The 15,105-nt window shown below is 46.3% G+C and overlaps 1 protein-coding gene across 1 annotated transcript in view; it reads left to right on the plus strand.

The window, feature by feature from the left end:
- The window catches only part of ABCC2 (ATP binding cassette subfamily C member 2), a 34,052-nt gene that overhangs the window by 9,853 nt on the left and 9,094 nt on the right, over window positions 1-15,105 (plus strand). The window contains exons 7-23 of the mRNA XM_083505177.1: window positions 107-341; window positions 908-1,083; window positions 2,149-2,326; window positions 2,845-3,099; window positions 4,349-4,414; window positions 4,813-4,950; window positions 5,036-5,182; window positions 5,744-5,828; window positions 5,994-6,060; window positions 6,326-6,452; window positions 6,571-6,747; window positions 7,586-7,753; window positions 9,338-9,524; window positions 10,308-10,434; window positions 11,345-11,468; window positions 12,304-12,523; window positions 13,142-13,296. Coding sequence (XP_083361303.1) covers window positions 107-341; window positions 908-1,083; window positions 2,149-2,326; window positions 2,845-3,099; window positions 4,349-4,414; window positions 4,813-4,950; window positions 5,036-5,182; window positions 5,744-5,828; window positions 5,994-6,060; window positions 6,326-6,452; window positions 6,571-6,747; window positions 7,586-7,753; window positions 9,338-9,524; window positions 10,308-10,434; window positions 11,345-11,468; window positions 12,304-12,523; window positions 13,142-13,296 — 2,632 coding nt within the window. The remainder of the gene's footprint in view (window positions 1-106; window positions 342-907; window positions 1,084-2,148; window positions 2,327-2,844; window positions 3,100-4,348; window positions 4,415-4,812; window positions 4,951-5,035; window positions 5,183-5,743; window positions 5,829-5,993; window positions 6,061-6,325; window positions 6,453-6,570; window positions 6,748-7,585; window positions 7,754-9,337; window positions 9,525-10,307; window positions 10,435-11,344; window positions 11,469-12,303; window positions 12,524-13,141; window positions 13,297-15,105) is intronic.

The raw sequence follows: 15,105 nt of genomic DNA on the forward strand, positions 1-15,105 counted from the left end.
TGGGCTCATTTCACTGTTGTGCCTGAGCATGGTCAAAGCAACAAATTAGCGGGGTGAAGAGCAGCAAGGGTTTTGAGCACCTGAGTAAATCTGCTGTACCTTTCAGGATGGTGCTCAAGGGCTATCGCAAGCCACTAGAAATTGATGACCTCTGGGACTTGAAGGAAGAACATAAGACGGGGAAAATTTTAGGCTCGCTTGAGAAGAACATGACAGCTGGAATAAAAAATGCTCAGCGGAAACTGGAGATCCGGCAACGGAAGAGGAAACTTCATTCAGCAGCTACTGACCAGCAAATGAATGGCTTGAGCAAAGCCCAGAGTCAGGATGCATTGGTTTTGGTAACTACTGCTGCTGGGAGAGAGAGTGGGGCTTACATTTCAGATCCAAATGCTGGGCTGAATGGGAGGAAATCTTACACTTAGGATCCCCAAGCCCACTGCAGCTTAGAGCTTTGGGGGGGTCCGGTGGCAATATCACTGTGCTTTACAAGTGGGGGGGGGCTTCTGCATATAACAGAAGCTCCGTTTTGCACAACTTAGGAATCGGACATTTAGTATTGTGGTCCCTATCCTTTGAACCCTGCTCCCCTTGAAAATTAGACAGGTGCTGTTTTTTTGGCATCTATTGAAGACCATCTTCTTGAGGAGCCTTCTAAATTAATAACTTTCCCAGTCTGCATCTGTATTGGAATTCTTTTTAAGAGGTTCAAAATATTCTTCTATAGTTTATAACTTTTTGTTTGTCACCCTGGGGCTCCTTTGGGAAGTAAAGTGGGATACAAATTTATCAAATTAATAAATCTTAATAAATAAATAAGGTGGCTGGCTTTATGTGGCAGTTGCCCCACCCTGAGAGTTGGGGGCTGCTTGATGCCTGCCAGACCTAAACCCTGCTCTGAATTTAGGAAGAGAAAAAGGAAAAAGGCAAGAAGGAGGCAGACAAGAAAGACTCTCCTGGTGACTACGCGAAGAGCTGGCTGATGGCTTCTATATTCCGAACCTTTGCTGGGAACCTTATGAAATCAGTGGCACTCAAGGTAGTGCAAGACCTCCTGGTGTTTGTGAGCCCTCAGCTACTGAAGTGAGTCCTCCTAGCTCCACTTTTTAATTCTGAGTTTTCCTGGTGCCCTGGATGGTGGGCGATGGGGTTTAAATAAGCTTCTGATGCAGGAAGATCTTGACACTGGCTGGAAATCGATATACAGTGGTACCTCAGGATACAGACGCTTCAGGTTACATACGCTTCAGGTTACATACTCCGCTAACCCAGAAATAGTGCTTCAGGTTAAGAACTTTGCTTCAGGTTGAGAACAGAAATCATGCTCCGGCGGCGCAGCTGCAGCAGGAGGCCCCATTAGCTAAAGTGGTGCTTCAGGTTAAGAACAGTTTTGGGTTAAGTATGGACCTCCAGAATGAATTAAGTACTTAACCCGAGGTACCACTGTATACGGTCTGGACCATCCACACGCTGATAAATTCCTTAAAACATTCTCACCGTTTTAAAGGCACAAACTATGTGCCTGAAGATTCCAGGTGCAACTAAAACAATTTCCTTGTGCTTCTGCTGTAAGATGGTGCATTAAGATGGCTTTTATAGATGAACATTCTGAGAGAAAGTCAGAGTTTGGATCTGAAAAATGATTTTCCCAGGTCCAGGTTTTATACTGTGGTCCCATTTTAGTTGTCTCATATTAGTTGTCCATTGTAGGGGATAAGTAGCAGAGTTTGCTCCAGGGAAGAACAGTTTGGTCTCTGCATTGAGGAATAATGATGAATTATGTTTTAGACTTAATTGAGATATATCCCTAAGGCTGCTATCATATATATACTTAGCTGTGACTGGGCATAAGTCCCACTGAGCACAATGGGACTTATTTCTGAGTGGACATGTATACTAAAATTGTCCACTGGAGACATGGAGGTGTTCAGGAGAGAGCCACAAAGGTTGCATGTGGCCTGTGAGTTGTCCACATGTGACCTATGGTTGCATTACATGAGCCTGGTTGAGGAGGAGCCTGTAGCCTGTGTGTGGAAGAACAAGAGGCTGATGCTTAGGGCTTGTGGGAGGCGGGCGTGTTATTGGGGTGTGGTTTGTGCAAGTCTGAGTCAAATTTAGGGAGATGCTCATCATTATTTTCTCTCGCAGGCTGATGATCTCCTTTGTGTCAGACCCAAATGCCTATCTTTGGCATGGCTACCTCTATGCAGTGCTGCTGTTTCTGACCGCACTGGTGCAATCCATCTGCCTACAGCAGTATTTCCAACTCTGCTTTGAACTGGGCATGCTCGTACGCACTGCTCTTATGGCTGCCATCTACAAGAAGGTCAGCTGGGTCCTTCGCCTTTTGTGGGGGCTGCTCTCCTTAGTACTGACCAATCAACTTGGACTGCTTTCCCCTGGATCTTGGGATGGAAGGATCCTTTGACATTCACACTTCATTGATTTATTTGCAGTGCAGTTACCCAGCCAAGGAATGCATACAGAAATGCATGCACTGGGATAAAGTGTGCACAAAATGCATATATAAGTGGTAATAGCACACACAGATGCATTATATTTGGGGAAACAGCTTTGCAGAGATGTGTACATTAGGCAAGTTTGCATGCAAATGGGTATATTAGGAGAAATTCATACTAAAATGCTGATGGGTTTTCATGGATTTTATTTTAAAAATTGCAAACCGATGTGGAGGACTAAAGTGAAGATTGGAAAAGTGAGAAACAGAGACAGGAAGTCGCTGACAGATTTGCTCATCCTGAGTGCTTTGTGCCCTGGTCCCTAATGGCTATGGCATTATCTGGTACCCCTAGTTTTTACAGCCACTGTTGTATCTACTTTCAGGCCCTTACTGTTTCCAATGCCACACGGAAGGAATCCACGGTGGGCGAGACAGTGAATCTGATGTCCGCAGATGCCCAGCGTTTCATGGACTTCACAAACATGATGCACCAGTTGTGGTCGGCTCCCCTGCAGATTGTGCTGTCTATAGTGTTTCTGTGGCTGGAGCTCGGCCCCTCTGTGCTTGCTGGGATTGCTGTCATGGTCCTGCTTATCCCCATCAATGCTGTGCTGGTCACGAAGGCCAGAGCCATCCAGGTGAGGGAAGGAATATCCTGGGTAGGTGGGGAACTAGCAGTGCCTTTTTGTTTGAAAGGGCTGTGAGGTCAGTTCTGCTACAGAGGACAAATTCTTAGGCCAAGCGTGTGCTCCAAATGCTAACCTTGAATTTTGAATGTAACTGCCCTGTGTAATTTTTTGCACTGGGCTTCAGTGATTAGATTTCATTCTATTAAAAGCAGCCTATTAAAAATAGTCTGTAAAAGGTAAAGGTAAAGGTACCCCTGCCCGTACGGGCCAGTTGTGTCCGACTCTAGGGTTGTGCGCCCATCTCACTTAAGAGGCCGGGGGCCAGCGCTGTCTGGAGACACTTCCGGGTCACGTGGCCAGCGTGACGAAGCTGCTCTGGCGAGCCAGCACCAGCGCAGCACACAGAAACGCCGTTTACCTTCCCGCTATAAAGCGGTACCTATTTATCTACTTGCACTTAGGGGTGCTTTTGGACTGCTAGGTGGGCAGGAGCTGGGACCGAAGACGGCAGCTCACCCCGCCGCGGGGATTCGAACCGCCGACCATGAGATAGGCAAGCCCGAGGCACTGAGGTTTTACCCACATCGCCACCCGCATCCCTGTAGTCTGTACAATAGTCTGTACAGTTCATTTATTCAAAATCCTGAAGTCTGATTATCCCAGTTTAATGTAGATGTCTCAGAGCTTAGAACAAGACTGAGCATTGTAATCTGTAGAAAACTCAACTTGAAAAAAAGAAACAATGTGTGTGTGTGTGTGTGTATACACACACACACACACACACACACACACACACACCCCTACAGTGGTACCTCGGGTTAAGTACTTGATTCGTTCCTGAGGTCCGTACTTAACCTGAAACTGTTCTTAACCTGAAGCACCACTTTAGCTAATGGGGCCTCCTGCTGCTGCTGCGCCACCAGAGCACAATTTCTGTTCTCATCCTGAAGCAAAGTTCTTAACCCGAGGTACTATTTCTGGGTTAGCGGAGTCTGTAACCTGAAGCATATGTAACCTGAGGTACCACTGTATATATTACTGAGCACTGTAGACCTCTGTAGAATAAGTCTTATAGGGCACAGCATCAACCCCCCAGCTTCACTTTCAGAGATCTGTTGGAGAATTAAGGGCAAAACTATGGCAATGTGGTGCCTCTAACTGTCAGAGACAAAGCACAAATGACTTGTCCCTGGGCAACATATTATGTGGGGCTAGAACAATGATCAACTCCCTCTTTGCAACTTACTTCTTTGCGCAGGTGAAGAACATGAAGCACAAGGATGAGCGCATGAAAATAATGAATGAAATTCTCAGCGGCATCAAGGTGAGTAGCAGAGACCAGATTGCTCCAACACAGTGATGAGTTGGCTGTACTGATGGAAACATCAATGGATTTTTTTTTTAGTCTGACCTTGCATTGTTTGCAGCACAATCCTAGCCACGTCTACTGATAATTAAGTCCATTTGATTTCAGTTAGGCTTACTACTTGGTAAGTGGAGTTTTAATTGCAGATAAGGCAGAGGATAACTGGGAGTGTTGCCTCTGATCTCTGCCAGATGCCTTCCCAAAGTGCCTGCTTAGCCTTTGCCTGCAATGTGTGCGTCGGGAAGGGGCTTGTGCTGGAAATGAGACATGGTAGGATGGAGCCCTGCTCCTGCTTTCCCTGGATAGAAAGCTCTGTTGAACTGAGCCCCCATATCTGACCAGAAGCATCCTTTCAGATCCTGAAGCTGTTTGCCTGGGAGCCATCATTTGAGAAACGAGTCAGAGGTATCCGGGCACAGGAGCTGAAGCGGCTGCTGCGCTTTGCCTACCTGCAATCCGTCTCCATCTTCCTCTTTGCCTGTGCTCCTTTCATAGTAAGACAGCACACTATTTTTGTTCCTTTTGCTCATTCCTTGCAATGTAAAAGATGCCCCTCACCCCCTGACTCTCCTTCCTTAGGTCTCTGTGGTAACATTTGCTGTGTATGTGATGGTTGATGAAAACAATGTTTTGGATGCGCAGAAAGCCTTCACTTCTATCTCTCTGTTCAACGTCCTGCGCTTCCCTCTGGGCTTCCTGCCATTGACATTGTCCTCCCTGGTACAGGTGAGTAGGCTGGCGAGGGACATATATCCTGTAACTGAGGTGGGAGGGGGAGCCTGACCCCAGTTTTGGTGTTCACTCCCTGTTTGTAGAAAGAGATGGTTGGGTCCTGGGTTGTGCAAATGGCACTGGGGCTCCCTTAGCTTTGGGTTGCATATCATAGACTCCTGATCAGTCTGTATGGCAAATGTCTCTCTCAACAAGCCATGGAGCACCAGAAAGCACCAAGCTACTCCATGCCCCAGCTTTAAGAAGGTCTTTGGCAAAGTGCCCCCAGGCAGTCTTACCTGGCAAGGGAGGTAGCCATGACTGGCAACACTCTGATCATCGCTGGATTGCTGAGTCTGGGTGCTGCAGTTTTAATTTCCCATAATGCTTCAGCATAACCCCATGTCAGAGGCATTGAGGGAAATTGAAAGAGAAGCTCCCAAAACTAATCAGTTGGTGCTGATCATAGCTCTAAAAATGTTTAAAGTGGGCACAGGCATCAGAATTGGATTCTGCAGGTGTGCTGGTACCCCAATCACTGCCTGGCATGCCTGACTTTGCCTCTACACCTTACAGGTCAATGTATCTACTGAACGGCTGGAGCGCTACCTGGGCAGTGAAGACCTGAACACTTCGGCCATATGTCATGAACCGAGCCCTGGTAATTGAAGGTTAGGGTTTGGAGGTCATAGGCAGAGTTCTGAAGCAAATGTAGAAGGCTGGTAAAAATGCGTAAGAAGTCAGGTGTGACTTGTGTTCTGTGTTGGGGCCGGAATCGTTCCTACACTGTCCTTGATGATAATGCTACCTTTTCTTTCTCCTCTAGGCTGTGCTGTGACTTTCTCTGAGGCCTCCTTTGCCTGGGAACAAAATTCAGATGCCACCATTAGAGAGTAAGTCACCATATACCAGACCAATTTTGTATGTTTGTGGGGAGGGGATTTAGGGATATGTCTGTGATCCTTTGCATTAAAGTTGTAAGCGGGGAGGGGGGTCCTTTCTTACCCACTTGCCTGTTGGGAAAGGTAAACCAGGCCTTGAACGATAATGAGAATGTTCTGATAGAGTTTATCTCAATCGGGATGGTTCCTTCCTGGCCCCAAAGACCAGTCCACTTCCGTATACATGCTTCTTCCATGTGCTACTTTTCTCCTGCAGCATAAACTTGAAAATTCCAAATGGGCACCTGTTGGCCATTGTAGGACCTGTGGGATCAGGCAAATCCTCGCTGGTGTCAGCCATGTTGGGAGAGATGGAGAACATTAAAGGACATATCAATGTTCAGGTGAGAGGAGGTGGCGGCTCTGGTAAGAAGCCCCAGAGAAGCTAATCTCCAATTCACTGATTTTCCCAAGTACTATTGACTAGACAGATGTCTCCTCCTCTTCCTCTTGCTTCTTCAGGGCTCCATAGCCTATGTGTCTCAGCAAGCATGGATCCAGAATGCCACACTGAAGGACAACATCCTTTTTGGGTCACCCTTCGATGAGGCCCGATACCAACAGGTCATAGATGCTTGTGCTCTTCTCCCAGACCTGCAGCTGCTGCCAGGAGGAGACCTTACTGAGATTGGAGAGAAGGTGCCAACCTTGGGCTTAATGGCAGAAGGGGCAGGTGGCAATCTGGGGCGAAGGAGCAAGTAGAACAGGGAGGGAGAGGACTCTGATATATGCAGGAACAAGGGATGCTGTGGGTGATGGTCCAGCCTTGCAAAGAAATCTACAAAAGTTCCTAGCCAAATAGTAATGGTTACTAGTGCTCTTGTGGCCACATGTAGCTGTGTTTTTCTTTCATGGCCCATTGAGAGCCTGGAGGAAAACAAAAACATCCAACTCTGTTCTGAACTACAAAAACTTTCCATGGAGATTCTTAAGAGGTCCAGTGGATAGCTCACTTGGTTGGAGTGTGGTGCTGATAACGCCATGTTTGCAGGTTTGATCCCCATATGAGACAGCTGCATATTCCTGCATTGAGTGGAATTGGACTAGGGTCCCTTCCAACTCTGAAATTCTACTTTTCTATGACTGTCATTGAGAGTTAACACTGATCATATTTGGTTATCTTTGGACATCAGTATGAGGTGTGGGAAGAGCAAGTGTTAATGTAGGCAGCTGTGCAGGACTAAGGGAGGGCAGGAGAATTGTTATTGGGAGAGTGCATAAGGGTAGGAGAAGTCCTGAAAGGGCATTTGATTGGATGGATGATTACGGGAAAATGCTGAATTGTTGTAGAGTATTATAGTATTCACTGTCATGTGGTGTGAGTTTCAGCAGGACCATCTTCATCAGTCAAGGCTGACCAAGCCAAATCCATTGGAGAGGGCTGCTTCTGCCTCAAGTAATCAGAGCTCAAGTTGTTGCCACACACTGAACCATAGAGAAAGCTCAGAGATCCTAGCTTGGCTGCTTTCTTCTGCAGGGCATTAACCTTAGTGGAGGCCAGAAGCAGCGTGTCAGCCTGGCCAGAGCTGTATACAACAACGCAGACATTTACTTGCTGGATGACCCCCTGTCGGCTGTTGATTCCCATGTCGGACGACACATTTTTGACCAAGTGTTGGGGCCACAGGGGCTGCTGCAGCATAAGGTGAGCTCTTGCCTGCCCTGCAGACCCTGTTTTGTGAAGAGCAGATGGAGAAATGTTTTGTTTGTTAGTGCTACAAGACTGATACTCCACCTTTCTTCCAAAGCGAACAAAAAAGCGAACAAAAATCTAGCCAGTGTGGGAGACAAGCGTTACTGATTCAGGTAACTGAAAGTTGGCTCCAAAAGAAGTCACTGACTCCAAATGGTCTGTGACTGTTTTCTATAGATGGAAGCTTGCTTTGTCCCTGGTAAAGAGTGTAGAGCTCCACCCTCTTTGGGATTGAGGTCCATATTACTTGAAACAGTAAATTTAATCAACTGCATCAGCTGGATTTGGTGTTTGCTTCTGTTTTGTGACGCTGCCTTTCAGTGTGTTCTTAGAAAACTGAGGCAGCTAGCAGAAGGCTAAGTTAAAACAAGCAAACAATGCTAAATAAAGAGGATTAGAAATTCAACATACAGCAATATTAAGATGCATGAAAGCCAAATGTCGGGACCTAACCTAGCTCCAAGAGTGGGTCCTGTTCAGGTAGAGGTGTTCAAGGATCTGAAGGGAAACAGATGTGGCCACAGATGGAGTGGAGGTCAAACACTGGATCGAAGGCAATAGATGCGATCGTAGGTAGTCTGGAGTTCATGCAGATGACTATCCAAAGGCCAGAGGCATGTGTAGAGTCAGAACCTGGCAGAAAGGCAGCAACAGGGGGTTGATGTGGTCAGGAGCAGATGTGAGGTAGCAGGCTGTCATTAGAGTCCAAGGAAAAGGAGTTGGCGGAGATCTCCTCAATAAGCTGCTCTACCTAGTGGCTTAGGTTGGTTGCAATGGTTTTGTAGGGGCTGGCATGTTCCAGTTGGCTTGGAGAGTCAGCTGCTTCTCTTCAGGCTGGAAGCTCAGCTGCTTCTCTTCAGGCTGGAGCTGCGTCCTAGAAATTGTAGCTGCTGGGAGGGGTTTCTAGTGCCTGTGTTTGAAGGAGGAGTGGCCATTTCGATGGGGAAATAGATATAGCATTTGTTTTTTTCAAAGCTTGCAGGAGGAGGATTCAGGAGGGTTAGTTTAAGTTAGCGAAGTGGGCTTTTTGTAAAGGAGAGACAGGTGAGTCCACAGTGTTCTTGTAGAAGCCTTCCTGATATAATGTCATAGGTCCAGGGTACAGAGTGGCTGGGGTGCCATCTTCTTGATAAAGGTAAAGGGACCCCTGACCATTAGGTCCAGTCGTGACCGACTCTGGGGTTGTGGTGCTCATCTCACTTTATTGGCCAAGGGAGCCGGCGTACAGCTTCTGGGTCATGTGGCCAGCATGACTAAGCCGCTTCTGGCGAACCAGAGCAGCGCATGGAAACGGCATTTACCTTCCCGCTGCAATGGTACCTGTTTATCTACTTGCACTTTGAAGTGCTTTCAAACTGCTAGGTTGGCAGGAGCAGGGACCGAGCAACGGGAGCTCACCCCGTCGCGGGGATTTGAACCGCCGACCTTCTGATCAGCAAGTCCTAGGCTCTGTGGCTTAACCCACAGCGCCAACCGCATCCCATACATCTTCTTGATACTACCTCCTTAATTGTGATATGCTGGTTTGTGCCACAGACCCGGATCCTGGTGACTCATAGCTTAAGCTTCCTGGCCCAAGTGGATGACATTGTGGTGCTGGTGGCTGGAACTGTTTCCGAACAGGGTTCTTACAGCACCTTACTGGCTAATGGTAAAGCATTTGCTCAGCTGCTCAACACATATGGAAACCAGCAGGAAAACATTCCTGAAGAGGAAGCTACAGGTAAGAAAGCATTACATTATACAGCAGGGGTAGGGGAACCTTATCAGGATTGGCCTTTTAAGCCAAATTTGACAGCTGAGCTGGGCTCCTCACCTGTCGCCTGACTTCACAATAAAGCAAGGTGCTGCTGAAACAGAAGAAAACATATTTGATTTAGTAGCATAATCAGGGAGGCGGTTTGCATTGCAACGTCTACCACAACTAAGGTTTCTCCCCTCTAGCAGGGATTTCAGTGTAAACCCTTTCCTGATTAGGAAGAGAGTTGAACTGAATCCTGACACATGGAGCAGGATTTAACTCTCCTAAATCCTGTTGCATTGATTGCGCATGCCAACTTTCCTTTGGGGAACTGGTTCTGTTGCTGTTGGCTGCATGCACTTCACCTGCAGCTGCCCATCAGAGCAATGCCAGCTGATTGACAGGTGGGCATGGTTTTGAGAAAATGGCCTTGAGGTCCAAGGTGGTACCACTGGCAGGTTAAGATTGGCCTGTGGCCCAGAGGTTCCTCACGCCTTGTATACAGGGTTGAGGGACACTGATCGAAGTGACTGTCCAGTATGCATCTTGTTCTGGAGTGAGTCACAGTAAGGTGGTGTCATAAATATGATTTGTAACTTCCATGTATCAAAACTCCATTTTGAACAGCAACGAGACAACTCTTGTGGGGCAGGTGGGGCAGGATCCACCTAAGATAATGACCTGATATAGTGACCTTCAGACTTAATTCTTCCTGAACTTGCCTCCTTCCTGAGTATCATGCCATGGTCTTGACTTTTTTTTTAGTGGGGATGGAAGAGGACCTAGAACTGGATGGGGACACTGAACCTGGAGCTGAGGAGGTACCAACTGATGTGGTGACCATGTCCCAGAAGAGTGAGGCCAGTGTCCACCAAAAGGACTTCATCCGCAGGTTAGGCCTCCTATGAACTCACAGCCACTTTATTTGCTAATTTGCCTTCCTATTCTCCCCATCTTTCTCCCTGTCTTTTTAATATCTCCCTTTCCTTTCTTTCATTTGGAATTTATTTAAGGCTATTGAGCAAGGCCTTAGGGTTGGGGTAGGTGGGGACCAAAGGGGCCCCCTCAAAACCAGAAGTCCTAGGCAAGTGTTGATTCCTTACTAGAGTCTCGTCTATGATCCTAGTATCTTTCCTCACATGGCTAAAAAACTCGCTCAGCACCACCACATCTTTCACACACTTGCCCAATCAACATCCTCCTAGGGCTTGCAGGGCCTGGGATCAGAACGGTTTTGTCTCTGTGTAGCTCAAGAATGGGAAGCCTGTGGCCCTCCAGATGTTGTCACTCCCATTCAGGAGGTATACTGTAACAACATCTGGGGTGGGTGGGCACAGGTTCTCTGGACTTGGCATAGCTGATACTTTGCTGAGTTTCACCCTCAGCTGCCTTGATTCCAAAGTTCTGTGATGTTTTTCTCATTGGGCATACTCAGACTTTCAGCTTCATTCCAGAATCCTTGATCTCAGCCACCTCTGATGAAAAACCAAATTGGGTGATACAGGGCAAAACGATGAACTGGGATGTTGGGTCATCCTAATGTGCTCTTAGATTCATAAAGGGTTGCAGCACCAGTCACCAGACAACAGGTTTCATGTGTCGTGTATTTTTAGATTGTCACCCTGAGGGCAGGAACCGCCCTAGAACTGATTTTTGTAAACTGTTCTGAGACCCCTTTTGGCTAAAAGGCAAGGTATAAATACTTTAGAAAAACAAAATGGCAGGCAGGGCAGCACAGTGCCCAGAGCATACGGGGAAGGACGATAGAATCTCTGTCCCTCATCATTGTTCTCCTGTGTTAGCCTTAGTAACAGCAGTCACAAGTCGCTCACGATGTCACAGCGAATGAAGTTGAAGGAGAAGAAGCCAGTGACTGAGATAAAAGGACAGAGGCTGATTGACAAGGAGGCCATGGAAACCGGCAAGGTGAGAGGGAGGGGTCAAAATGTTCTCCTGCCTCATAATTAGGACAAGTGAGGGTCTCAAAGGGATGGAAGGGAGGAGGGCTGTGGAGACCCTGTCCCAGAGCTAAATGGGGAACAGAGAATGACCTCCTTGCAGGAGGTTAGTTGAAGGACTCCTCATTCCATTACCCCCAAGGAAAAGGTGTAGTAATGCTGCTTTGATTGATAAATTAATTAATTTGTACACCACCCTTCGTCCGAAGATCCCCAGGCGGTTCGAACAGAAAAATAAAAAATGAGAATACAATAGTGCCCTCTATTTTGGGTTTTGTTAAATTCTTTCTTTCCTGTTAACCTACCGCTCAATTTTAAGAGCCTTTGCAGTGTCCATTATTGCGCCATGTCCCTCCAAGGAACAGTTCAGTCTTTCTGTCCTTATATACAGTGGTGCCTCGCAAGACGAAAAGAATTTGTTCCGCGAGTCTTTTCGTCTTGCGATGTTTTTCGTCTTGCGAAGCACGGTCCGTCGCAACTGCGCCTCTTCAAGCGGCTTTAAAAAAAAAGCGCAAGACGTTTTCGTCTTGCGAAGCAAGCCCATAGGGAAATTCGTCTAGCGAAGCAATGCGAAAACGGAAAACCCTTTCGTCTAGCGAGTTTTTCGTCTTGCGAGGCATTTGTCTTGCGGGGCACCACTGTACTGACTACTGGACTGTTCCTGCTTATTTTCTGGTTAACTGAGTCATATGCCATAGCATATGCTGGAACGTAAGAGGTTTTCAAGGGCTGCTATTTTAGAGTGCATACAATGATCACCCACTACGGCACTCTGTGTCTGATAACAATCCTCTGCCTTGTAGGTGAAGTTCAGCATGTATCTGCAATACCTCCGTGCTGTTGGCTGGTGCCTGTCAACAATGGTCTTGCTTGCCTACATAGGGCAAGCTGTAGCCATGATTGGCTCCAACCTGTGGCTTAGTGAGTGGACAAATGATGCTGCAAAGTACGCGAACCAGACCTACCCAGCTTCTCAACGTGACCTGCGTATTGGAATCTATGGGACATTGGGTGCTGGCCAGTGTAAGTCTCCGAAAAACAGAACCACTCGAGAAATGTAGAGTGGCCAGGAACTGCCCTGTGCCCTGTTAGTTGACAAACAAATCGGCTCCCAAACGCCGAAAACCTGGAAGTAAGTGCTTCGGTTTTTGAATGTTTTTCAGAAGCAGAACATCTGACACAGCTTCCACTTGAGAGCAGGAAGCTCTGTTCTTGAGCTGGTAGCAGTTTTCAAGGTCCAAAGACCTGTGAAATTTGGACCCACAGCTGAAAGCAATAGACCCATTACTGGGAACACATGGGGAGCTATCCAGGGTGGCATTTTGCAGAGGGCACCACTAGAGGTCTATGGAGATGATATCATCAGGGCACAACACCAAGGCAGATGGAACTGCACCATAATTCACCTAGATCAGAGATGGACAACCTGTGGTCTACCAGATGTCATGGAACAGAATGTCATGTCCCACCAGCCCTATCCAACATAACCAATGATCTAAAATGATGGAAGTTGTTGTCAGGAAAAGCATGTGGGGGGCCACAGGTTCCTATCCCTGTCCTCTAGTACCAAATGGCTTAAGGCTGTTGATGCCAGTATCTTCCTACGCATCAGGTCCTTACCAATGGATATCTTTGTTCTAGCTCTATTCCTGCTGACCTCAGCCCTCCTTGCTGCCCACGGTGCTGTCCGGGCCTCCCGGGTCCTACATGAGCGGTTGCTGTCCAACATCCTGCGTGTGCCCATGAGCTTCTTTGACACAACACCAACAGGCCGCATCGTGAACAGGTTTGCCAAGGTATGAGCTCAAAAATCGTTGCCGAAGTTCTTAACTGGGCCAGGAGTAATTGGCAAGTGCCTCAAGCTATAACTTGCTGAGAGTGTGTTGGGAATGGGGGCGCCTATGCTGATGATGCACGAAGAGCTGCTTTGAGATTCTTGTGGGATTCTATCAGGCTTAGCTTCCAGCCTTCCTTGCACAACTGCATGTGCACTCACTGCAGATGTGTAACCGTTTGGAGGTGTTACTGGACTCTCAGCTCCATCAGCCCTAGGCAACACAGTCAATGGTGAGGGATGATGGGAGCTTGAGTCCAACAACATATGAAGGGCACCAGACTGGCACCACCCTTGGTTTGGACCATCCCTTCAAGGTGCAGTAGCAGAAGTAGTTTCCAGACACCCTTGCCAGTTGCCCTTGTTATAGCAGCATAGCACCCTCAGCATTGCAGTCCTGGTTTAAGCTAACCAGAAAGTTCGGGGTTGGGGGATTCAAGCTGAAATCATGTAAACATGAAGAAGTTAACAGGCAGAGAAAAGATGGGTGCCTTTCATGGTTAGGTTTTCCTGGGCTATAATTCGTGTAACTTTGGTCTGTTTCCCATCACCAGCCATGACACATGTCTGCCAGCTTTCAGTAAATTGGGTGGTTTAAAAAAATGTTTCTTTTTAATCAGTAGGACCAAGATAATGGGAAAATAATCTCTCCCCCCTCCCCCCGCCAGCCCCTGTAGATTTTTCCATTATCAATTTAGATTGTAAAGTTGTTTGCAAGAACCTTTCTGGAGACTTACTTATGTAAAGAACTATTTATACTGATATCAATAACAAAAATACTTTAAAAGCATAATATTGAATCTTTACAGATAAATTGTAAACAGATAAAAACATTAGCAGGATTATTGTAATAACCTGCAGTTTTATAAGAGTATATACTTATAGTAGATAATTAAATGAGCAAGTTAAATGAATTTGGATATGGAGAATATATTAAAAAATAAATTTAAGGAACCGCAGAAAGAGGGGGAAAGAAGTCAAATTTTGAAATGTTAAATTGATTGGAGAACTAATGAAATGTATAAATTTGAAAAGTATAAATAAAAAACTGGACCCAATCCAGCTGCAATTTACATCCTCCACCACCTCCACTCCTGTGTGCCTTGCTCCACTTGGAGAGTTTCCTACTACCAGGCCTCCATTGATCAGAGAACGCAATTCACTGATCAGCCCTGAGTGTCTAACGGTGCACACAGAGGTCTCCATTATCTTATACATTGAGATGTATGAAATGGGTGCAGAAAGCTCATAATGCAAAGAAAAGGTGTGGTGCGTGCCTATGGTTGTACCAATGGAACCTTCAAACAACAAAACCAGTTTGTAGGTTAGGGAGAATAATGAGAAAAATGTTTAAGTTAAGGAGAGATAATTCAAATGAGAAAACCTGAGTAAGTTCATAAGAAAAGGGCACTGGTTGAATGAAGTTTAGAAGAACTTTGGGATTTCATGCCCCCCGTCCCATCTCAGAATTTGTAAACCACTCTACATTCAGGGAACACCCAAGCAGTTTATAGAAGTGAAATATATAAAACATAATACAGATCATAATACAGATCATAACTGTGAAGATACACAGAATGAAAGGGTTTAAGGTCAGTGAGAAAGAGGAGGATTGGTTTGAGAAGATATTGAATTATTTGGGTAGGTTTGAACAATTTGGGGCAATTAAAATGTTAAAAGTTAAATAAACCTTGTGGATGGAGGAGTGTTAACATATATAAAATTGTACATATGGTTGATTTGAATATGTTATTATTGATTATGTATACCC

This window comes from Podarcis liolepis (genome assembly GCF_965112155.1).
Source record: "Podarcis liolepis genome assembly, chromosome: 5".
In the NCBI taxonomy this organism is placed as follows: Eukaryota; Metazoa; Chordata; class Lepidosauria; order Squamata; family Lacertidae; genus Podarcis; species Podarcis liolepis.